Genomic DNA, 24,305 nt, shown 5'->3' with positions numbered 1-24,305 from the left:
CTTTTTTCCAAAGTCATCATTTGCTGGCGGCCCCGGGAGCTTGATGTGGTAACAAATGCATAGCAATGCTTTTTTCTTTTCTTTTCTCCCTTTAAGCCAATTGAACAGAGCTTTCTGATACACTTTGGTAGCATTATCTGGAGGTAGGAAAACACTGCATGCCCACAGCACACTCATCACAGCATATTAGCAGGCAGAGGCAGAAAAGTGCTGCCAACATTCCAGGTTGATTACTCAAGATGCTGCAGCCAGAGCTGGCAAATGGAAGAGATTAAGTTGACCTGCTCGGATGCCTAAAGCTTTCCTACCAATTTTTGTGGGAAAAAGGCTTTTAAGGTTTTTCATTTATTTATTTATTCATTTTACGGTGCTGAGTACCAAACCCAGGGCCTTACAAATAGTAAGCAAGCGATCTACTCCTGAGGTATATTTCCTCAATCACTTCTCCCTTTTCCTCTCCTCCCTTCCTCATTCTTCATCAGTGTCTGTCTCTTTCTCTTTCCCTCTTTCCCAGTCCTTCTGTCTTCTTTTCTCATCCCTCTTTTTTTACTAAAAAAAAAAAAAGAGTATGAACTCTAGAGAAGGCAGGATCAGAAATCTACATTTCAACAACAAAACTTAGATTTCAGGAGTGAATGCCATTATTTGCTTAGACAAAGGAAGGTGCAGCTGGGAGTTTGGTGAAGACATCCTTGAGGATGTCTGATAACCCAGGTTTAGGTCTTTGCTTCCTCCAGAACTGGCAGTGTGAAGAAGACATTCACACAAGTGAAGTTTGCTTCACAGACCATTTAAAAAAAAAAAAACAGCGTCACAATAACAATATGTGAGCAGCTGAATGTTTTTAAACTAGATGACCAAGTTTCAGGCGAAACCCTTTCCCACTGGGTTGGGCAGACAAAACATTCATAATAGTTCTAAGCTGAGAAAAAATGAGCAAGAAAGTCAGATTCCTATAAAGCAGAGGAAGACAGGCAGACGGAGAGAAGGTGCCGAGTTTTTAAATAGGATTAATGTTGGGTTTTTTTTTTTCTCATGGATCCCAGATTATATTCTTTCCAATGTATGTTGGTTAAATTTTGCTTAAAATTTCCCCACTCGGACAACTGGGAGCCACAGTGAAGGAAACCAGACCGTGGAACTGGTTTTCAGGGCACCAGGGGGCCTGTGCTTTTTGGCCTACAACAGACTGCCCAGGGTCCCATTAACAGGGTATTTATTGCTTATCAAACGGGGATATCTTCAGGAGATAGGAATCTCTTGGAAATTATAGACACGGGCAAATCAAACAATCTCAGGAGGAATGACTTCCTTTTCTTAGGAAGCGGAGATGAACAGCAAACAACCACAATTTGTTTAGGCCTTTATCTAACTCCACAGTCCAAGGAAATTTGGATTTTTGATTAACTCACACTTAAGGCAGAGTCTAGGGTCACTGTAATGCTAAGGAGCAATTGATCTTTCTAGGGCCACTCCCAGCTTTTTGGGAGTCAGAGAATAACATTCCAATTCTCTTTATTAGACCACATCGCTCAGTATTTACAAGTTCCGGAAGGCCACAATAACTCTAAGTTATTTATTTATTTAGAGATTGTGGGACTTGAACTCTGAGCCTGGGCATTGTCCCTAAGCTCTTCAGCTCAAGGCTACCGGCCTACCTCTTGAGCTACAGTGCCACTTCCGGTTGGGGGGGCGCTAATTGGAGATAAGAGTCTCACAGACTTAAGGGCCCGGGCTGGCTTTGAACCTTGATCCTCAGATCTCAGCCTCCTGAGTAGTTAGGATTACAGGCGTGAGCCACCGCACCCGGGTTATTTGTTTATTTTATTTATTTATTTAATTAATTTTTTTTTTTTTTTTGCCAGTCCTGGGCTTGAGCTCAGGGCCTGAGCACTGTCCTTGGACTTTCTCAAGGCTAGAGCTCTACCACTTGAGCCTCAGCACCACTTCTGGCTTTTTTCTATGTATGTGGTACCAAGGAATGGAACCCGGGTCTTCGTGCATGCCAGGCAAGCACTCTACCACTAGGCCAAACTCCCGGCCCCTATTGGTTTATTTTTAAAATTGTTTAGCATCAGTAAATTCATTGACTATTATTTTTAAACTAATTTTAATGTATTTTTCTTCATTTATTTATTTTTTGTTTATGTGGTACTGAGGAATTGAACCTAGGGCCTTACACATGCTAAGTGAGCATTCTACCAGTAAGCCACTTTCCTAGTCCCTCTACGTTATTTCAGATAAGGTTCAGCCTTTTCTCTGGTCCTTATAAATACCTCTTGCACAAAATCTTGACTGCAAGCTGGGTACTGGTAGTTCATACCCAGATTCCTAGCTACTTGGGGTTATAACTGGGAGGACTGTAATTTGAAGCCGGCAAAAGCACAAACATTTGCACGACCCCCTTTCTAACCAGGGGTGCTCCAGCACCAGCCTGGGGGCTGGGGCAGCTGGGTGTGGTAGCGTGTGCCTGTCACCTCAGCTTGGATAGGAAACCTAAAATATGCAGATCTGGGTCTAGCCACAAGCCAGGCAGGATGAGAGGCCCTATCGCAGACATAATCGGCACATAGATGGACTAGAAGTGCAGCTCGCTGTAGTGTCTGCCTACCAAGCATGAGGCGCTGAGCTGGCACACATAACAAGACGTGCAGGTGCCAGAATGTCTTCAGGAGTCTTCATGGTGTAAGGAGAAGGTACATAGCCTGGCCTTCCTGGCTTGGTGGGGGACACTGTGCCTCTCCGGGGTTCCCTCTTGGTGACCTCTCGCTCTAGCCAGCACCTGTGTGGTTTGGCCTGCATTGTCAGAACTCTTGCCCAGGCCTATCTGCCCAAGTGAGGACTCAGGGTGGGACAGGTGCTGAAGCAGAAGTAGACCAGAGGGTCACTGGCGAAGCGAGGACAGGGGCGAGCAAGGTGGACTATGGCTGGTAGAAGAGGTTTGGAGGGAGGAAGGAAGCAAGAAGGGGCAGATCCCCAGGACCAAAGTGCAGAGAGAAGCACTCCAGGCTCTAAGCTCCTCTTATCCACTAGAAGAGCCCTGCCCTGCCCCCCTCCCTCCTTCAAGGAGGCCAGGATCTCCTCCTTCAGCTTCAGGGTACTCCAAACCCAGCACGGAGCTAAACCTGCAGCCCTGTCCATGGGTTTGCACACAAGTCTATCTCCAGTCCCAGAGATTCTTCTGCCCTGGGGCTCCACCTGTCAGCAGGCTGGCTGGCCTGGGAGACCATGCTCTTCTGGCCTTTCAGTCCAGTGGGTCCTCTTCACCTCTGAGCTCTACAGTCCACAAGTCCACTTCCTTCCAGACGGGAAGGGCCTGGCCCATTGGGTCTGATCTCACTCGCTCGGCCCTCTGTGATGACTGCCGTGTGATTCATGTTCAGAAGATTGTGTGTGTGTGTGTGTGTGTGTGTGTGTGTGTGTGTGTGTGTGTGTGCCTGGGTATGATGGTACTGGGGCTCGACCCCAGGCCTGGGCACTGTCTCTTAGCTTTGTTGCTCAAGGCTTGTGCTCTACCACTTGAGCCACAGCTCTACTTTGGACTTATTTTTGGAGATGAGTCTCATAGACTTTCCTGACCAGGCAGGCTTCAAACTGTGATCCTCAGATTTCAGCCTCTTGAATAGAGAGAATTACAGGGGTGAGCCATCAGTGCATAGCTTAGAAAATTATTTTACTGTAACAAAAACAACACTTTAAATAACTGATTTTTTTGTTTGGGGATGGTACTGGCCCTGGGCACCGTTCTGAGCTTCTTTGCTCAAGGTTAATGTTCTACCACTTGAGCCATGGCTCTGCTTCCAGCTTTTTGGTAGCTAAACGGAGATAAAAGACTTTCTTGCTTGGGCTGGCTTTGAACTTTGATTCTCAGATCTCAATCTCCTCAGTAGCTAGGAGTATAGGCATGCGCCATGGGTGCCCAGATAATTTTTTTCCTTTTTTTCCTCCAGACCCCCACATACCAGCATCTGCAAACAGTCCCCAGGCCTCCCCACCTCCCCCCAGGGCTCTGACTCTGAGGCCACCCATACAATGCTCCCGTTCCATTACCTGTGTCTTCTGGGTTCTGCTTTGAGCTTAGCCATCTTTTTCTGGTCCCAGGTGCCCAGGTGGTGCTGACATATACAGGTGGCAATTCCCAGTGGAAGGATGAGAGACGTGGCTCAGTGGAATCCCTGGGGTCCACTTCAATACACACCCTAGAGCTGCAACGGTGACCCCCTGGCTTGAGGACTGGCCCAGTGTCTACCCTGTCTTTGGTTTCCTCTGGAACAGCCCTTGCATGACAGCCTCTGTGGCAAGTGCCATCTGCCTCTGACCTGTGGGGCCCAACCCCACAATGGAGTGTTCCCTGTGGCCACTGGGAGCCCCCAAGAGAAGGGTGTACCTCTGTTCCCCTCGTGCTCTCGGGGTATCCAGGCATTGTCCTCTGCTAACCACTCTCCATTTCCAGACCCCTAAAAATATTTGTGTGTGGCCGGGAGCATAGCCTAGTGGAGAGTGCTTGTCTAGCATGCATGGCGCCCTGGGTTCCATTCCTCAGTACCACATACACAGAAAAGGCCAGAAGTGGTGCTGTGGCTCAAGGAGCAGAGGGCTAGCCTTGAGCAAAAATTGTCCAAGGACAGTGCCCAGGCCCTGAGTGGCAAAAAAGAAATTTGTGTGTGCGCGTGTGCAGGTGTGTGTGTGTGTGTGTGTGTGTGTGTGTGTGTGTGTGTGTGTGTGTACCTGCCCAGGGTGGCAAGGACACAGCTTCTGTTGGGCCTGCCCAGTTTGTGAGACTGTGGTCAGAAGGCAGACAGGCACTGTTGGTCTGGTCCCTTCTCAGAGGAGTGTTGGAGCCTGACACGTCCCCAGAGAGTTGGCTCCACCACCCCGATGTCCCCTGGCCTGAGGAGCCATCTCTAGGACTGGGAGGCCTTACTCCACATCAGAGCTCACTGCTGACGTGTGCCAGCTGAGCTGGAGAGGAAGGGTGATGTGGTCACAGCCTGCTGAGGCGGGGTGGAGGTGGGAGGCCAATGCCCACCTGGCCCCGGGTGGCTCTCACAGGAAGGGCACTAAGGGCAGGCAGTCGACACTACAACCTTATCCCGGCGGCCAGCGTGAGAAACAACCATGGCCTCGAAGGCTGGGGTGAAAGTCATGAGAATCAAGCGCTCCTCTTTTAATGGAGTCTTGCTGCTTTCTCACTATTTTCCTTTCCTGGCTTTCCTTCACTTGGTCTTTCTGCTAAAGAAAGGAAAAGGAAAGGCAGGCAGGCAGGCAGGCAGGCAGGCTTCAGAATTGAAAGTATTTATTGTAACTCTAAATAAAAATGAAAAGCCAGGCACTGGTGGCTCATGCCTGTAATCCTAGCTACTCAGGAGGCTGAGGTTGGAGGATTGAGGTTTGAAGCCAGCCAGGCAGAATAGTCCCCATAAGACCCATCTCTAATTAACCACTAAAAACAAGAAATGGCACTGTGACTCAAGCGGTAGAGCACAAAGAGGCCCAGGAACAGCACCCAGTCCTGAAATCAAGTCCCTCAACCAGAAAAACAAATGGAGTCCAAGCACGGTGTATTCAAATGAGATAAGGACACGATGACTCTGGATTCTGTTTGTCAGATCCTTGGGCCCCAGTGCGACTTTTAAGCATCTTATTGGAAACTTATCTATGACTGAGGTGTCTTCAATAGTAGAAAGTGCACAGCCTATAACCAGTCAACAACATCCATCAAATTCCTTCCCCAGAGCAATGTTGGATAAGAGAATTTCTCTTTATTATCTATTAGCTATCTGAAATGGTGTCATAATACTAGAACAAATTGCTCTAGGAGACATCAATACTTGGCAAAAAAAAAAGAAAAAAGGGAAATTGAGACCTGATAATAAATAACAAACCAAAAGTCTAGACGAGGGTTCCATATAATTCTCCCTAGTTATTTGTGTGGTTATCTCTCTAAATCTAGGTTCGTGTTTCAAAATCATTTATGCAAATCCTATCACATCTCAGTATTACTACTTTGCTTTCCTTTTTTGTTTTTTTTTTTTTGCCAGCCCTGGGCTTGAGCTCAGGGCCTGAGCACTGTTTGTGGGTTTTCTCAAGGATAGAACCCTACCACTTGAGCCTCAGCACCACTTCTGGCTTTTTTCTATGTATGTGGTGCCGAGGAATGGAATCCAGGTCTTTGTGCATGCTACAAGCAAGCACTCTACCACTGGGCCAAACTCCTAGCCCTGTTTTCCTTTTACAAGCTTTTTGCCTTTTCAATTTTTGCAGAACTAACAATTCTCCCAGAGTAATGTTGAGCCATCTTGTTCTGGTCACAACCCATAGCTGCGCGCTGGTGGCTCACGCCTATCACCCTAACTGCTCAGGAGGCTGAGATCTGAAGTATCAAAGAGGAAAGTCTGTGTGATTCTTATTTCCACCAAAAAGCGAGAAATGGAACTGTGGCTCAGGTGCTAGAGTACTAGCCTTGAGCAAGAAGGCTGAGGGATAGCACCCAAGCTCTGAGTTCAAGCCCTTTCTGCCTAGCAAGTGAGACACCCTGAGTTCAAACCCTAGTACCACCACTAAGACAAACAATCCTGCCTCAATCTTCCCCAGCATGCCTAGATATGTTACACAGTACCTATGATGACCACTCCACTGAAACTGGCCAGAAAGAAAATTGTTTTAAAAAAAGAGTAACTCACAATTGCTGGTGGATACATGAAGTGGTGCAGCCACCCTGCAAAACAGCACAGCAGTTTCTTTTTCTAAAAATGATACATGCAGAGCTGAGAATGTAGCTGAATGACAGGGTGCTTGTCTGGTATGTTGAAGGCCCTCGGTTAAATTCTTGACTGGAAAACAAAAGGGAACCAACAACTTGAACATAAATGACACACAAATACCCTAGGACCAGTAGTGTCACTCCTGGTCACTTACCTCAGTGTGCGCGCTGACATCTGTCCATACGTGCTCATAGCAAGCTAAGTCACATTAGCCAAGGCTGACTGTACCCAGCTGTCCTATGGGTGAGTGGTGAGCCACGCAGACCTGGGACTACTGGTCCATGCTGGAACCAGTCTCTAAGAAATTATGCGTGGGTGAAAAATCACCCCAAGACCCTATAAATTATCTGAAGCTGTGGATGTAATTTATTAAAATATCACCGTTTTGGAGAGCCAGATGGATTACTGGTTGCCAGGGGTTAGGGATGCAGGATGGGGTGCAGGGAGGAATTGAAATGCTTACACAGGGGTCCTGTGGGGTTGGAGCCATGTGGTAACCTGACCATGGCGGCTACCTGGACCTCCTCAGGTGACACAGCTGCGTAGAGCCCGTGCCCTATAGGAAGATGTGTGGGTAGACGCGAGAAATCAAAAGAGTCTGCGCACTGCAGCCCTGGGGACGGGCCAAGTGTCCAGGGCTTCCCTGGGTCTCATCCTTACTGCGTCCTGTGACTCTCCAGGAATGGTGGAATTCCGTCTACAGCCAGTGTGTCCCTGCATAGGCCTTCTGACTGAAGACTGACTACAGTCCTGAACCTTTAACCTTGGCCTGATACAAAAATAAAGTGATTAAGGTCTTGCTCAGTAGCTAGTCACCACTAACCTTTAGCCAAGAATTTTCCATTCTTAATACAAAGAAATGTTTAAGATGGAAATTCTAATTACTCAGACTTCATTATATATATATATGTATAAATATATATGTATAATACACCTTCTCAAACCATAATGCACAAATGTGTTTGTATAATTAGTGTATGTCAATAAAACTATTTTTTTCCCAGCACTGGGACAAGTGGCCTACCACTTAGCCACCTGCCCCTAGCCTCTCAAATATTTGCTTTTTCTTTTCTTTGGATCCTAGAACAGGGCCTTGCACTCTTGCTGGACTTCGTTGCTCAAGGCTGGGGCTCTGCCACTTGAGTCATACCTCCACTTCCCAAACAGTTCTTGCTGAACTTGAAGAAACAGGACTTTCCTAATTCAAAGTGGGTGGGAGAGTCACCAGTGGGGGTAATTGGCAGGGGCTGGGCTGGTCCCCAGGTCATGTCCTCCTGGTGAGTCAGAGGCCCCGTGGAGATGGGAGGACCAGGAAAACTGGCCCTAAGGGGAGGGGGGGAGTGTGGTGGGGCAGGCAGACACAGAGTGGCCTGGAAGAAGCTAAGTGTAAAAGGCGGCTATTATGGATAGGCTGTGGGAAAACTTAGAGAAAGGCATCTTTTCCTTTGAAACATATTACAATTATATTTATTCTATTAACTTATTTTTGTACTAGTGGGACTTGAAGTCCAGATCTTACACTCTCATTTGACTCCCCTCCACCAACCCTTCTCAAGTCTGTCATTCTACCATGAGCCACAGCTTCACTTTGGGCTGAGTCTTTCACATTTTCCTGCTGGGGTTGGCTTTGCAGCCTCCTGAGTAAGTAGGATTATAGTCCTGAGCTACCAATGCCCAGAAATCTTGCTTGTTTCTACATCCCTGTAGCAGGATCGCCTTGGGACCCATGACTATGCAAATGCCTTCAGAGGACAGCAGTCCAACCAACCTTTGGGAGATAAATAAAGCCGAAGTACAGCACAGCCCTAGCACTTGGCCCCATCTTTTGACTCCTGTAAGTACTGCTCTGAACATGATATATAGTCCTTGCTTGTTTGTTATTGCTGTTGATTAGAAAAATTCTCTGATACTTAGCTTAGGCTGGCCTCCTACTTGAGATAACTCCTATCTTGGCTTCCCGAGTGCTGGAATTACAGGTATGTATCACCAAGCCTGGTCCTTTGAATCTCTACTTTTAATTCTCTTGAATAGCCACTCCGATATGGGATTGCAGGGTTGCAGAAATACTTTTGAACTCAGCCTGAAGCCACCTAAGAAGCCTCTTAACTCCTTATCAAAGGTTCACCCATGGGTGTGCCCTGGGCCCAAGGAGAAAGACTCACCCATGGGATCCATCTATTGGTCAAAGAGAACAGGGGACAACCTTATCACCCACAAGCCTGACGGCTGCTTTAAAAGAGTCAGCCCATGCCTCGTCTGGCCCAGGACCCTGGGCACTGCCGTCCTCATGAGCCTGCACATACACAGATACATGTACGGCACATACACACAAATACATACAAACATGTGAACACACATAGAAACCACTCACAGAAACAGAACCCAGGGACAAGGCAGGCACAACAAACCTCCAACAACTACAAGAACTACAAAATCTACCATGTACACACAGGCCTGGCTTCTTCAAGGGGCTGCAATCCTAGGCACCGGCCTGCATCAACAACCACTCTCACTGAGACAGGATGGGGAGCAGATCACTCTGCGTCGGCTTCCCCTTCTGCATGGAGCTCCTGACAGCAGGAGGCTAAGCCTGAGCTCCTGGTCCAGGCTGGAAACCTTGAGTCCCATCTGTCTTCAGCACCCAGAATTGAGCCTGGCCCCAGCTGCTGGCAGGAAAGGTGCTAGGCACCCCCATACCTGGGTGAGACTAGTGGGCTCCCACAGGACTCTTGCCCCAGGCTAACCAGCTCCGCCCCACTGCTTCCCTCTCTCCAGCAGGGCATCAGTTCACAGGGCAGGGGTGGGGACTGGGAGGCTGCCTCCATGGGGGAGGGACACGGAATCTTTACAGCCGGGAACAAAGTCCTTTTCTGGCTGGAGCAGAGGGACCTTGTGCCCCAGTGGTGTCCCCACCTGGCCATCCCGCTACAACCCCATCCTCAGCCGCAGGCATGCAGGGGTCCTGGGTGCTGCTGCTACTGGCCCTGAGAGTCCAGCTGTCCCTTGGTGTCATTCCAGGTAATGGGGTGCCTCCCTGTCCCCTAACAGATGGGCTGCCCACCCCCATCTGTCCTGTCTGACCTGGGTCCACACTCCTCTTGGCCCAGTGGCTGAGGAAGATCCAGCTTTCTGGAACCGAAAGGCAGCCGACGCCTTGAATGCGGCCAAGAAGCTGCAGCCCATTCAGACCGCAGCCAAAAACCTCATCCTCTTCCTGGGGGACGGTGAGTGTGCGAAGCCTGGACACCACGGGCCCTCACAGCTCTGCACCAAAGGCCACTGCAGGGCCCAGGCGAGCCCTGGGGGGTGAGTGTGCGAAGCCTGGACACCAGGGTCCTCACAGCTCTGCACCAAAGGCCACTGCAGGGCCCAGGCGAGCCCTGGGGGTCAGAGGTGACAGGGTTCTGCTTCCTCAGGAATGGGGGTGCCCACGGTGACGGCCACCCGTATCCTAAAGGGGCAGATGGGCGGCCATCTGGGACCTGAGACGCCCCTGGCCATGGACCATTTTCCTTACATGGCCCTCTCCAAGGTGCGTGCTGGTCATCTGAGGCTCCACGGTGGGGAGGGGGGAGCAGATGGCGGTGGGGTGAGGAAGGGAAGTGACAGAGAGGGAGACCCCAGAGAGCTGGGCCCAGGTAGGAGTTGGGGTCAATGAGGGAAATTCCCAAATGGCCAGGACAATTGTCTAAGTCAATTCTGACCCCGATGAGAACTGAGTTTCTGCGTCCCCAGACCTACAACGTGGACAGACAGGTGCCGGACAGCGCGGGCACCGCCACGGCCTACCTGTGCGGGGTCAAGGCCAACTACCAGACCATCGGGCTGAGCGCGGCCGCGCGCACTGGCCAGTGCAACACCACCTTCGGCAACGAGGTCGCCTCGGTCATGTACCGCGCCAAGAAAGCAGGTGGGAAGGGGAGCCGAGCTCAGGACAGGGGCGGCATCTACCCGCTCGGGGCGACTCCTCCTGACCCTGCCGCGCGTGTGCAGGGAAGTCGGTGGGCGTGGTGACCACCACCCGCGTGCAGCACGCGTCCCCCGCCGGCACCTACGCGCACACCGTGAACCGCGACTGGTACTCGGACGCCCACATGCCGGCCTCGGCGCTGCAGGAGGGCTGCCGGGACATCGCCACGCAGCTCATCTCCAACATGGACATCGACGTGAGCGCCCGCGCGTGGGGGAGCCGGGGCCGCGGGGGAGGCCGGGGCGGAGCCCCGTGACGGTCCTCTGTCCACAGGTGATCCTGGGCGGGGGCCGCAAGTTCATGTTCCCCAAGGGGACCCCAGACCCGGAGTACCCGGCCGACGCCGCGCAGGCCGGAACCAGGCTGGACGGACGCGACCTGGTGCAGGAGTGGCTGGGGCAGCGCCAGGTACCAGGGCCCCGCGGGGGCGGGGGCGGGGTCAGGCAGACGGGGCGGGGCTGAACAGAGCCGGGGCGGGGCCGAGCAGAAGGGGCGGGGCCGAGCAGACAGGGCCGGGGACTGGCAGACGGGGCGGGGCCGGACAGATGGGGCGGGGTCAGGCAGATAGGGCCGGGAGCGGGGCTGGGCAGACAAGGCGGAGCTGGGCAGAAGAGGCAGGGCTGGGCAGACAGGGCGGGGTCAGGCAGACAGGTCCGGGGGCGGGGCCGGGCAGAAGAGGCGGGGTCGGGTGGAAGAGGCGGGGCGAGCAGAAGAGGCAGGGCTGGGCATAAGGGGCGGGGCTGAGCAGACAGGGCCGGGGGCGGGGCCAGGCAGAAGAGGCGGAGTCGGACAGACAGGGCGGGGCTGAGCATAGCCGGGGGCGGGGCCGAGCACAAGGGGCGGGGCCCGGCGCGGGGTCGTGGTCCTCCCGCTGACCCGCCCTGGCCCCTAGGGGGCGCAGTACGTCTGGAACCGCACGGGGCTCCTGCAGGCCGCCAGGGACCCGGCAGTCACGCACCTCCTGGGTAAGAGCCCCTCCGCCCTCCGCCCTCCGCCCGCCCGCCGCGCCCTCCCGGCCCGGCGCCGGAGCCCGGCTCACCCGCCGCCTCCCCGCAGGCCTGTTCGAGCCTTCCGACATGGAGTACGAGGTCTCCCGCGACCGCGCGCTCGACCCGTCCCTGGAGGAGATGACGGAGGCGGCGCTGCGGCTGCTGAGCAGGAACCCCCGCGGCTTCTACCTGTTCGTGGAGGGTGAGGCCGGGTCTGGGGACGCGGGGGCGCGGGGGCCCGCGGGGGCGCGGGCGCCGCAGGCATCGCCCTCCCCTGTGCTCCCGCAGGCGGCCGCATCGACCACGGCCATCACGACGGCGCCGCCTACAGGGCGCTGACCGAGGCCGTCCAGTTCGACTCCGCCATCGACAGGGCGGCGCTGCTCACCAGCGAGCAGGACACGCTGACCCTCGTCACCGCCGACCACTCCCACGTCTTCTCCTTCGGGGGCTACACGCTCAGGGGCGCCTCCATCTTCGGTATGCCGGGGCGCAGTGGCAGGGCTGCCGGGTCAGGGTCTCCATCTGTCCAGAGCGTCCAGGGGCGGCTCCCAGGCTCTGGCGCCTGCTTCTGAAGACGCCAGGCCCTGAGGTGCATCCCCAGGACCGCCACCAAGGGGGCCAGGTGCAACGAAGCCAGCTGTGGCACCACACAGCTCCCTGGGAAGCAGAGGCAGAAAGTCCTGCCCTTGAAGGTCAGCCTGGGCTCACTGACCCTGTCCAAAAAGGACTGGGAGCGTGGCTCAGGAGGTAGAAGGCTCTCCCCTAGGCTGGGCCTTGGTTGGATACTCAGTTCCTGGCGGGAGGAGGAGGAGGGGCGTCAGAATAGCATCTGTATTTGGCCCTCTTAGTGACCTGGCCGGCGGCACGCATGCCCATAAGCAGTGCTCCACAGAGGATGACGTGTCCACTCCTCCTCTACAGGCCTGGCTCCACAGAAGGCCTCGGACGGCAAGACCTACACATCCATCCTCTATGGCAACGGCCCTGGCCATGTTCAAGGCAACCGACCCAATGTCACAGAAACCGAGAGTGGTGAGTGCGGGGCAGGGCAGGGGTCAGGCCCACCAGGGACTCTGGTGTAAAGGTCACCGCCGTGACTGCCTCATCTGACCAGGTGAGCCCACATACCGGCAGCAGGCGGCCGTGCCCTTGTCATCAGAGACGCACGGCGGGGAGGACGTGGCGGTGTTCTCCCGAGGCCCGCAGGCGCACCTGATGCACGGCGTCCAGGAGCAGAGCTACATCGCTCACGTCATGGCCTTCGCCGCCTGCCTGGAGCCCTACACCGACTGCGGCCTGCCGCCCCCCGCGGGACAGACGAATACTCCTGCCCCTGACCAAAACAATGCTGCAGGTCCCAGCGTGGCCGCAGCTCCACCTTCCCTGATGCTGCTGGCAGGGACACTGCTGCTGTTAGTGAGCATGCCCGCAGCCTCCTGATCCCTCACCCCTAGTACCATCCCAGGGACCCCCTGCTGTCTTCCCAGCCCCTACCTATGGAATCCCTGCCTCTGTGCCAGTTTCCTACTCCCAGCTCTGCTGCCAGCTCCTGAGCCACCATCTGAGGCTATCCACATCGTCCCTGGATTGGGGGTGATTGAGTGGGCCACGGTACTCAGGGTGCTGAGCACCCCCCCTAGACTTCACTGCCCCCCACCAGGTAAAGGAGAGGGTTGCACAACCACTCCACCCCATGTATAGATTTTCAGAGGATTCAGCAGGTATTGACCCAATGGAGCCACTCACAAACCAGCCTGACCCAGTGTCATGACTTTGTGGCTTTGGTCTCCGTGGTCCCTACAGAATCCTGAGACTTGAGCACGGGAGGGAAGCCTGGCAGCCTGGCTTCTTAAGACCCCTGCCTGCTGCTCCTTTGCTAGGAATCCAAGGAGGAGCAGGGAGCAAAGGGACTGGGGCAGGGCATTCCACAGACCGTAGCACATGTGGTTCCTAGAAAAGAACTGTCTTGCCCTCCTCTGACTTCCATTCTCCCTGGACAGACAGCAATAATAAAAGTAATGGGCGGATAATGTCATACAAGCAAAGCTGGTGCCTAAGGTTCGGCTGGCAGAGTGCGGATGAATAGGTTTGGGGGGAGGATCTGGAGGCCTGGAAGAGGGTACCAGAAGGTGGGCAGGTGCACAAGGGTTCTGGGCAAAGTGAAGCCTTGAGCACAGAGGAGGGGCTGTGTGGGATGCAGGGAGACCATGGCTGGCAGAAACTGCCTCCTGATGCTGAGCTGCCAGTCTGCAAGGGAGAACTACAACGGGTCATCCGTGTGGAAGGTCCTACCTTGAGCAGCCTGCGCCGGTGGGCAGGGGAGCAGGGCATCAAGGGCAGGAGTGTCGAATAGCTGAGCCCCGAAGGAGCTCAGGCTGAGGGCTGCTGAGTGGTTCTGGGGTGACCAGGCCTCAGCCCAAGACAAGAGTGGGAGGTTACCCACTCAGCACCAGAACACTGTGCACTCATGCTCACCTTGGCCATGCTGGCAACTGAGAGGTGCTCCAGTGCAGAGAGCCAGGGAGGTGTGGGCCAGCACCTGGGGCTTGTTGCTGCCACATCTCCTGGGCTAGAACGGGTGGGGCAGCTGCTCGCTCAGCATCACCACCACACGCCACAGCAGGTAGTTGTGCAGGATCCTGGGGCCAGGTGAACACAGGGCTGTCCTCAGACATGCGGGGGTTACCCCATCCTGCTCCCCCAGTGATCCCGCCCCGGAGCCACCCAGGACACGCCCTGCACACGTGGATGGGCGGCACATCCGTGCAGGCACCCAGGAGCTCAGCCTGGAGGGTGCTAGGACTCAGTCACACAGCAGGACACCGCCCTGGTCCTGAGGGCACCTGCAACACCGTCTGTCTCCTGCCATTCCCTGGCCGGGACACTGGACACACCTGACCACAGCTGGACCTCATCAGCCACCCTCCATACATAGTCCTGCTGCAAGACCTCCCCTAGAAACCATCCAGACTCAGCTTCCCCACATCCAGGGAAAGAAACAGCCCCTCAGAAGGCTGCCCGGGCTGCCCTGGGGCAGGAGGGAGCAATGGCCTCTGGACCTGGGACCTGGACTCCTGTTACAGTGCTCCCACTGACTCCCCTGATGTGGCTCTGCACAGAGGTGGCCATGCCACAGCTGCCAAGCACACAGGACCAGGATGCCCAGATGAGGACTGAGGCAGGAGCAGGGGTGACAGGGATGGTGGGTGTCCTGCAGCCTCACCGGCGAGGCGTGGAGCGAATCAGCTGGGACACCTGCTGCATGTAGTCTGTGGCCAGGAGCACCACCTCCTCCTCCTCTGAGAAGTCCTCCTGGAAGATCTGGTCCAGCAGCCACTTCCACCGCAGCTGTGGGGCCCAGGACAGCAGCCATACAGGACAGGCAGGAGATGAGGAGGAGGAACAGAGGGCCCGGAACCCAGGTGCACGGGGGTCCCCGTCCACCCTCTGCTGCCTGGGGCCCCCCCATCACGGGGCGCCGGCCGGGCCACTCACGTGGGGGATGATCTTCTGCAGCTGTGCCAGCGTCACCTTGTTGTACATTGAGCTGACATCGCGACGCAGGTCATCGTACTCCGACACAGTGATCTGGGTGGAGACCAGAGCTGAGCCCCACCTGCCCTGGAGCCCCTGGAGCCCCCGCCCAGAGCCCCTGCCCGCCCCTCACGTTGGCCAGCCGCTGCTCCAGCTGCAGGATCTCCAGGGCCTTCTGCTCCACAGCCTCTGCTCCCAGAAGTCTCAGCAGACGCTCCATGAACAGCCTGTAGGCCGCCAGGATCTGCGGTGCCACAGGGACTCCTAAGCCGGGTGGGGGACGGGCCTGGCCCCGGGTCGCCCCTGCTGGGGCCCTCGCCTGCCCCAGCCCACCCCATGGCCAGGCACCTTCTCACTCTCCTCATCCTGAGCCAGGTACAGGGTCCGCTCCGGCAGGGTGAGCCCGTCCTGGTCAATCTGGGGAAGCAGCAGACAGGGCCCCCCCATCCCAGGTCATCCGCCAGCCTTCCGAGGCCGACTTCCCCCCACCGAGAGGCCCGGGGCAGCCCCGCCAGCCCTTGGGGCGCCCCCAGCAACTCCTGGCCCCCGCCGCACCCCCACGCCGCTGCGCTGAGCCTCCCAGCCCAGCCCGGCTCCTCCCGCACTGTGGCTGCTGTGGGAGCCGCCGCTGGGTCCTGGCCAGGCCCGGGAGGTGGAGGCGCTGGGGGCGGGAGTGGGCAGCCCAGCCTGGCGCGTGCCTCGCCCCTGTCCCCGCCGGCCGCCCCCGCGGCTCCGCGCAGCGCCCCCATCCCCCCTCGGGCGCCCGGGGCGCGAGCGGGCGCGGGGCCAGGCCCCCCGGCCCCCCGGTCCCCCGGACCCCCGGCCCGGGCCGCACTCACGCGGATGACGTAGCGCGAGGAGTTCCTGTCGTCCAGGCTGACGGTGAGCGAGAAGAGCGCGGCCGCGCTGTACACGCCCTGCGCCTTGTAGAGCAGCCGGTTGAGGTCCCAGCGCGCCGCCGCCCCCGGCTGCTCGGCGGCCGCGGCCGCGCCGCCCAGGTCCCAGCCGCCGCAGTCGGCGATGACCTCGAGCATGGGCCGCGGCCCGAGCCGCTCGATCTCGCGCATGTCGAGGCACGAGCGGAAGAAGGCGCGCACCTTGCGCTGCGCCGCGCCGCCGGGGCCCCCGGCCGGCCGCGCCAGCAGGCGCCGCAGCCGCTCCTCGTTCTGCTCGCCAATGGCCGCGATCGTGCCGTACGTCAGCTTGTCGTCGGGGATGGCGTGGCGCCGCAGCCAGCCGCCGCACGCGAACGAGTAGAAGTCCTGGCACGGGTCGATGCTGGCGTCCAGGTTGGCGGCCAGGAAGCGGGCGGCGCGCGCGAAGGCCTTGCGCTCGGGGCAGCCCTCGAGACACGCGCCGCCGCCGCCCGCGCCCGCTCCCGCCGCGCCCGCGCCGGGGCCCAGGTACTTGAGCGCCAGCATGGCGGCCAGGATGGCGCACAGGCCGGCGGCGAACACCAGCCCCGACAGCAGGCACACCTCGCGCCGGTTCCAGCGCGGCAGGCCGGCCCGGGCCCCGCCAGCGCTGCGCCCCGCGGCCCGCGGAAAGCCGGGCGGCAGCGAGGCCCCGCGCGTGCGCCCAGGGCCCGCGTACTTCACCGCCATGGGGTCCCGGCCCGAGCCCTGCTGTAGGCAGCGATGCCACTGGCTGCGGGTCTCCTGGCCGCAGTTCACATGGCCTCAGTGGGCTTGGGCCGTGGCCTGCTCTTGCCACCTGGCAAGAAGGGAAGGAGAGGGCCGAGAATGGACGCCAGGGCATTGGGGCACAGGCAGGGTTTCTTTAAATAGGAAGGAGAGGTACATTCCCTAGAATAATTGAAGCCATATATGACAAACTTACAGCCAGTATCATACTAAATGGAGAAAGACTGGAACCATTTACCTTAAAATCAGGAACTAGACAGGGATGCCCACTGTCTCCACTTCTCTTCAATAGAGTGCTGGAACCCTCAGCCAGAGCAAGAAGGCAAGAGAAGGACACCAAAGGGATCCACATAGGGAAAGAAGAAATTAAACTATCCGTATTCGCAGATGACATGATCCTCTACTTGAGTGACCTGATAAGCTCCACTCCCAAACTCCTAGAATTAATAAACCACTTTAGCAAAGTGGCAGGATACAAAATTAACCTTAAAAAAAATCAGTAGTCTTTCTGTACGCCAACAATATGCAAACAGAAGGCAAAACCAAGAAAATGATCCCATTTGCAACAGCTGCCAAAAGAATAAAATATTTAGGAATTAACTTAACCAAAGATGTAAAGGAATTATTTAATGAAAACTATAAAAGCCTAACGAAAGAAATGAAAGAGATACCAGGAAACGGAAAGACATCCCATGCTCATGGATAGGGAGAACCAATAGAGTGAAAATGGCCATACCGCCAAAGTTGATGTACAAATTCAATGCAATCCTCATCAAAATCCCAAAGACATTCTTTACTGAAATAGAAGTTATAATCCAAAGGTTCATATGGAACAAGAAAAGACCTGGAATAGCCAAAACCATTCTAGGCAAATAAGCAATGCAGGTGGTATTACAATATGATACTTCAAACTCTACTATAGAGCCATAATAACAAAAACTGCTTGGTATTGGCACAAAAACAGACCAGAAGATCTAGAAATAGAACTACATACCTATAGTCAACTTGTATTTGACAAAGGAGCCAAAGATATAAAGTGGAACAAACACAGCCTATTCAATTATTGGTGCTTGCAGAACTGAGTAGCCACATGCCGAAAATTAAAATTGACCCTAGCCTTTCTCCATGCACAAGCATTAAGTCATAATGGATCAAAGACCTCAATATCAGACCTGAAACCTTGAAACTGTTACATGATAGAGTAGCAGAGACACTGGAACTCATAGGCACAGGCAAAAACTTCCTGAACAGAGTCCCAGGGTAACAACAGACTGGAGAGAGACTTGACAAATGGGACTACATAAAAATAAAAATTTCTGCATAGATAAAAGCATAGCTACTAAAGTAGAAAGACAGCCAACCAACTGGGAAAAGATATTTACCAATAATACATAAGACAAATGCTAAATATCCAGTATCTACAGGGAACTCAAGAAACTAATCCCCCCAAACCCAATAAAACAATCACTAAATGGGCAAGGGAACTAAAGAGAGACTTATCAAAAGAAGAGGTTAAAATGCAGAAAAACATATGAGAAAATGCTCATCATCCATGGTCATAAAGGAAATGCAAGTAAAAACCCTAAAATACCACCTTACTGCAACAAGAATGGCCAATATTCTGAACTCAGACAACAAGTGTTGGCAGGGTTGTGGAGAAAGAGAAACCCTACTGCATTGTTGGTGGGAATGTAAACTAGTTCAGCCACTCTGGAAAGTGGTGTGGAGGTTTCTTAAAGAACTGAAAACAGATCTTCCCTACGATCCCGCCATACCACTATCTATCCTGAACATCATAACCCAAGATATGATAAGGACACCTGCTCAGCTATGCTCATCTCTGTACTATTCACAATAGCCAAGCACTGGAAACAACCAAGATGTCCTACTGCAGATGAATGGATACAAAAAAAATGTGATATTTATATATACAATGGAATTCTACATAGTCAACAGACAGGATAAAATAATAGCATTCGCTGTGAAGTGGATGGAGTTAGAGTGAATCATGTTGAGTGAGATAAGTCAAGACCAAAGGAAAAAAGGGCACATAATATCTATATCTTTTTAGATCCAAACAGAACAAGAGTGATGAGTCAATATTTGGGTATCCAGTGTTATGGACATGGTCTTGGAGATATGAATATAACTACATAGACATAAAAATCCATGATTGGCTATATATGCAATAGACATAATGTTTTATTACATACATGAATATGTACCTATGACATACAAACCCACAGCTTAATTTTTAAATATATTTTTATTGTAATTAATAAAAGGGTTACATGATATTTGCCAGATAGAAGGTGCATTAATTCACATACATTGATACCCTTTCACATGTCTTGGTACCCATTACCCTCCTCCCACCCATCACCCACTCCCCACAGCTTAATTTTAATTATGTTCTAAAATCTCAGTGCCAGTGATTTTATATAGAGATTCCTTTCTTGAATACTTGTTTGTTAAATATGTCATTTGAAGTATGATGTAATAATCAATGTTAATAAATTATTTTTTAAAAAAAGGAAAATGGGTGGCTCTCATCTTTCTTCCTCAGATAGCAGGCCCTTGGATAGCTTGGATTACAGATTTGAGACACCAGCAGTCAACCACAGAAGTGATCGTGAACGCATTCTGAGCATATATAACCTCCTCACTCTTTATCAGAAGCCACATCTTTTGATTGTACCCAGTGTTGTCTCAGGGAGAATTGTGCCCATCCATTGTCTAAAGGACTGCTCTGACAAACACAGCCCATACTTGGTTTGGGCCCCAATACTGTTCCCCTTACCCAGTCTGCTCCAGGAAAATGTGTGCACATGCATGCATGCATGGAGGAGGCCTTGAATACCCCCACCCTGCCCCTGACCTCCCGACTACAAATGAGGGTGAGGCAGACCCCAGGTTTCTGCATGTCCACCCTCCCGGAATCCCAACTCCCCCAGGTCCTACAATCCTGCTGAGCAGACAGGACAGCGGGGCCTCTCTGCCCTCTGTGGCTCCTCTGTGGAGCCCTGGTGGAGGAGATGGCACTAAGGCTGGGCAGGATTGGGGCTCCCACGAAGACAGCAAGAGTAGAGGAGTGGCTGCCTCTGCTCAACACAGGGCAAAGCCTCGGGGCAGAGAAGGCAGCCTGGCCACTGGGCCACCACCGCTGGGAGAGGCCCTGAGCCCATCAGGAGCGCCACCGTGGGCCGAAGCCCTAAGCAGCTCAGCCACACCCTGCCAAACCTGTCCCCCATTGGGATGCGAAGTACCTGGAGGGGTGGAACAGGGTGGGCGACGGCCACCCGCATCCTGAAGGGGCAGCTGGGCGGCCACTCGGGACCCGAGACGCCCCTGGCCATGTGGCTCTGGCGAAGGTGAGCGCCGCGGCGCGGGGAGGCCGGGTCTGGGGGCGCGGGGGCCCGCGCAGGCATCGCCCTCCCCTGTGCTCCCGCAGGCGGCCGCATCGACCACGGCCATCACGACGGCGCCGCCTACAGGGCGCTGACCGAGGCCGTCCAGTTCGACTCCGCCATCGACAGGGCGGCGCTGCTCACCAGCGAGCAGGACACGCTGACCCTCGTCACCGCCGACCACTCCCACGTCTTCTCCTTCGGGGGCTACACGCTCAGGGGCGCCTCGGTCTTCGGTAGGTCGAGGCCCCTGGCCGGGCGGGCGCACCGACGGCCTCCGGGACGGTCCCGGGCTGGCGCTCGGGCGCGGCCCCGCGCTCTCCCGCCTGTGGCGGCTCCGCTTCCCTTCTGCGGCTTCGCCGCCGGCCGTGGGCGACGGGAGCGTCGCGGACTCCGCCGCCTGGGCGGCTTTGGGGCGCGGTCCTCCCGGCTCAGCCTCGGCGGTGGCGAGGGTTCCAGGCCTGGCCGGGCGTCGCCTTGGCGGCCCAGGTCCTCGGCCCGGGCCTCTCCGTGTGACGCGTGCGGGGCGCGCGAGACCTTGTGCGCCTGCCCGGGGGAAAGCGGTCGGGTGTGCGCGGCCCACGCGCCCCCGGGCCGTGGGGTGAGGTGTGCACCGTCCCTTGTGCAGGCCTGGCCCCCGGGAAGGCGCTGGACGGCAAGTCCTACACGTCCATCCTCTACGGCAACGGACCGGGCAGGCCGGCCCGACGTGCTGGAGAGTGAGAGTGGTGAGTGCCGGGCGCCCCGTGCAGGAAGGGGCTGGGAACGGCGGCGGGGTCTCCGCCCTGCCTGCCGCGCGCGCTGTCCCGCCAGGCGCCCGGAGACGCACGGCGGGAGGACGTGGCAGTGTTCTCCCGAGGCCCGCAGGCGCACCTGATGCAGGTCCGGGAGCAGAGCTACATCGCTCCAGCCTGCTGAGGTCGCGTCCCCTCCAGGCTGCTTGTTCTTGGTCCGCCCCGTGCTTCCTGCCTCCGAGACCCTAACCAGGCTTCCTCTTCTGGTGTCTCCGCCATGGCCACGACCAGCACTACTCAGAAATCATCAGCCTCAGATCGGGCAGCACCCTGTCTCCACAAGCCCATCTGCGGGCCTGGGTGGGGGTGTCGTCCCGGCTGTCCACACAGGCCAGGACTGGACAGCGCCTGTCCCTGCCTCTCTAGGCTTCAGACTCCTCAGCACCGTGGACGCCAAGCCTAGTTGGGCTGGTGGGCCTAGGTCACAGGGAGGGCTCTGACCAGGCTCTCCTGACTGGGCGATGAACGCCCAGATTGCCTCACAGGAACCAGAGACAGCATTGCACAGACAGCAGAGCTGCAAGCTAGCCTAAGTTACTTTACGGGGTTGCCTGGTCCCTACCCACTCCACTCAGATCCTCAGGCTGCATGCAGCTTCAACACTCTTCCTGAGACACAACAATAAAAACTGGTTAACACTAGAATGGCAATCCTTTCTAGAGAGAAATGGATTGGGAGTGTGTTGGGGGTTGCGAGGTGGGCAGGCTCAGCGGTCCTCAGAGAAACTCTAGAATTTGGCCTAGTGGTAGAGTGCTTGCCTAGCATGCACCAAGGCCGGGGTTTGATTCCTCGGTACCACATACATAGAATGAAGCCAGAGTGCTGCTTTGGCTCAAGTGGTGGAGCTCAGGTCCTGAGTTCAAGCCCAGGACTACCAAAACAAAAACAACAACAACAACAAAAAATAAAACAAAGACCAGCTAGGGTGGATGGTTGGAGAAATGTACTGGCCATAGCTAGACCAAGCATTGCAGAGAGATTTGGGGTGCAGGGTGGCTGTGCGCTGCAGACCCATTTGCCTCTCTGCACTCTCAGTGTGCAAGGGTAAAGAATGGCTGAGGGCCAGGAGTTTGGCTTACTGGTAGAGGGCATGAAGACGCGTGTTCCAGTCCTTGATACCACACACATACTTGGAAAAAAGCCAGAAATGGTGCTGTACCTCAAGTGGAAGAGCTCTAGCCTTGAGAAAGCTCAAGACCAGTGCTCAAGCCCTGAGTTCACGCCTCAGGACTGGCAAAGGAAGACAAGAAAAAGATCAGGAGGAGCTGTAGGACCCACTCAGCCCTGCACAGCGATCAGCCTGGTCCAACCTGACCAGAGCCAGCTCCTGGGGCTAGTCACTGCCCTCCATCTCCCAGGCAGCTCAGGCAGTGCCCTCCAGAATGCGGTGGCGGGGGTGGGGGACGTGAGGTGAGATAGGTGCTGGTACAGCCCCACAACCACTGACCACAACAGCCAGTTGTGCAGGAAGCTGGGCCCGGTGTGGCAAGGGCTGTCCACTGACTGGATGATGAGTCTGGCTTCCATGCTGTCTGTTAGGTAAATGGAAGAGAAAAGGAAAAGGACAATCCAGACTCCCTTCTCTTCAGGATAGGATTATTTATTGAGAAACATTGAGTTGGGGGGTTTTATAGGGTCTGAGCAAGGAGACGGGGATTATCTGAGTATAAGGTGGGTGACTGCAGACACTGGCAAAGATTAGGGTATGTATTTCCTTATACCAGGTCTCAAAGTCTTTTTTTTTTTTTTTTTTTGCCAGTCCTGGGCTTGAGCTCAGGGCCTGAGCACTGTCCTTGGACTTTCTCAAGGCTAGAGCTCTACCACTTGAGCCTCAGCACCACTTCTGGCTTTTTTTTTTTCTTTATGTAGTACCGAGGAATCGAACCTGAGTCTTCATGCATGCTAGGCAAGCACTTTAACCACTAGGCCAAACTCCCGGCCAAAGTCTTTTTTTTTTTATTCCTATCAGTCATGGGTCTTGAACTCTGGGCCTGGGCGCTGTCCCTAAGCAATTCAGCTCAAAGCTACGCCTTACCCCTTGAGCCACAGCACCACTTCTGGTTTTCTGGTGATTAACTGTAGATAAGAATCTCTGGGACTTTTTAGTGCCGGGGCTGGCTTTCAATGGCAATCCTCAGATCTCACCAACTGAGTATCTAGGATTCCAGGTGTGAGCTACCACACCCAGCTGAAGAAAGACTTGAAGCTAGCTCTGAGGAAGGAATTTACCCTTGGAAGGTGAACAGTGGCCCCATATGGCTACAACCATTAGGGCAGAGGGTCTGCTCAGCAGGAACATGTCCTGCTCTGTACTTGAGGCTCTAGGTGAGCCTCTGTATTTCACCTGGGGCCCTGCAGAACGACCTGGAATAGTGTGTGGTGGTGGCAGCTCTGAGCCAGTACCTGTGGGGGCAGAGACAATCTCAGAAGCTGGCCTGAATCTGCCTGGGCCAGCTGACTGCCACTTTGACATGCCTTTAGGTGCAAGAGCCTCTTCATACAAGAGCACTCCTAAGCTGCCAGCAAAGCCATGGTCAGGCTGTCCTGGGCACAGGGCAGGGGTGCAGGTAGCAAGCAAGCCGTCCAGCACTCATGGTCTTGATCTAAGGACTGGGAGCCCTGGGCCCACTGCAGCCCCAGGCTGAGCCATCACTGCTCCTTCCAGACTTCCTTCTCCAGAAGCCCAATTGCTCAATGGACCCCTGTTCACCTCAGCTCAGGATCCTGGCCAATTTCCCCCTTGTAGCTTGAGAGCTCACTGTCTGGAGGCAGGGTCTGCAGGCCACAACCACCCTGGACCCCAACTTGGCCCCTTGGCATCACCCAAGGGTTCACTGTGCCCAGGACCTTTGTGCAACTAATGACTGTGAGCTGGCCTCTGATGCCACTCAGCAACCATTCCACCTTCTCCCTGCCACTCCAGCCACTGGGACTCGTTTAGAAAGGAAGGCCAGGGCGGGAAGTGTGGCCTAGTGCTTGCCTTGCATTCAGGAAGCCCTGGGTTTGGTTCCTGAGTGTCACACACACAGATAAGGCTAGAAGTGGTGCTGTGGCTCAAGTGGCAGAGTGCCACCCTTGAGCAAAAGTGTGCAAGGACAGTGCTTAGGACCTGAGTTGAAGCCCTAGGACTACCAAAGGTGGGAGGGGGGCTGGAGGAAGAAAAAGAAAGGCAAGCAGAAAGTTTACTTTATTAAAGTAAAC

The 24,305-nt window shown here is 55.1% G+C and overlaps 2 protein-coding genes across 2 annotated transcripts; one reads left to right on the top strand and one right to left on the bottom strand.

The window, feature by feature from the left end:
- The first annotated feature begins 9,715 nt into the window (after nucleotides 1-9,715).
- Nucleotides 9,716-13,665, top strand: LOC150048919 (intestinal-type alkaline phosphatase-like). Its single transcript, XM_090354410.1, has 11 exons — nucleotides 9,716-9,782; nucleotides 9,872-9,988; nucleotides 10,181-10,296; nucleotides 10,500-10,674; nucleotides 10,758-10,930; nucleotides 11,008-11,142; nucleotides 11,627-11,699; nucleotides 11,791-11,925; nucleotides 12,012-12,203; nucleotides 12,648-12,758; nucleotides 12,841-13,665. Exons 1-11 carry the CDS (start codon nucleotides 9,716-9,718, stop codon nucleotides 13,164-13,166), a joined length of 1,620 nt encoding a protein of 539 aa, XP_090210536.1. The 3' UTR covers nucleotides 13,167-13,665.
- A 630-nt stretch (nucleotides 13,666-14,295) lies between these two features.
- On the bottom strand, nucleotides 14,296-16,864 carry LOC150048918 (endothelin-converting enzyme-like 1). The gene is made up of 6 exons (XM_090354339.1): nucleotides 16,100-16,864; nucleotides 15,609-15,677; nucleotides 15,394-15,504; nucleotides 15,222-15,314; nucleotides 14,950-15,074; nucleotides 14,296-14,365 (listed from the first exon to the last, which is right to left on the bottom strand). The coding sequence occupies exons 1-6, from the start codon at nucleotides 16,862-16,864 to the stop codon at nucleotides 14,296-14,298; spliced, it is 1,233 nt and encodes a 410-aa protein (XP_090210465.1).
- Nucleotides 16,865-24,305: the final 7,441 nt, after the last annotated feature.

This window comes from Megascapheus bottae, chromosome 21 (assembly GCF_031878675.1).
Source record: "Megascapheus bottae isolate mThoBot1 chromosome 21, mThoBot2.hap1, whole genome shotgun sequence".
Lineage (NCBI taxonomy): Eukaryota > Metazoa > Chordata > Mammalia > Rodentia > Geomyidae > Megascapheus > Megascapheus bottae.
This window is presented reverse-complemented; position numbering and strand designations above follow the sequence as displayed.

Coding starts and splice junctions, on each gene's coding strand:
- LOC150048919 (XM_090354410.1), top strand. CDS start 9,716: ATGCAGGGGTCCTGGGTGCTGCTGCTACTGGCCCTGAGAGTCCAGCTG. Junction 9,989..10,180: donor CATCCTCTTCCTGGGGGACG/GTGAGTGTGCGA, acceptor CTGCTTCCTCAG/GAATGGGGGTGCCCACGGTG. Junction 10,675..10,757: donor GTACCGCGCCAAGAAAGCAG/GTGGGAAGGGGA, acceptor GCGCGTGTGCAG/GGAAGTCGGTGGGCGTGGTG.
- LOC150048918 (XM_090354339.1), bottom strand. CDS start 16,864: ATGGCGGTGAAGTACGCGGGCCCTGGGCGCACGCGCGGGGCCTCGCTG. Junction 15,678..16,099: donor CCTCGCGCTACGTCATCCGC/GTGAGTGCGGCC, acceptor CTGCTTCCCCAG/ATTGACCAGGACGGGCTCAC. Junction 15,315..15,393: donor TGGAGCAGCGGCTGGCCAAC/GTGAGGGGCGGG, acceptor GTCTCCACCCAG/ATCACTGTGTCGGAGTACGA.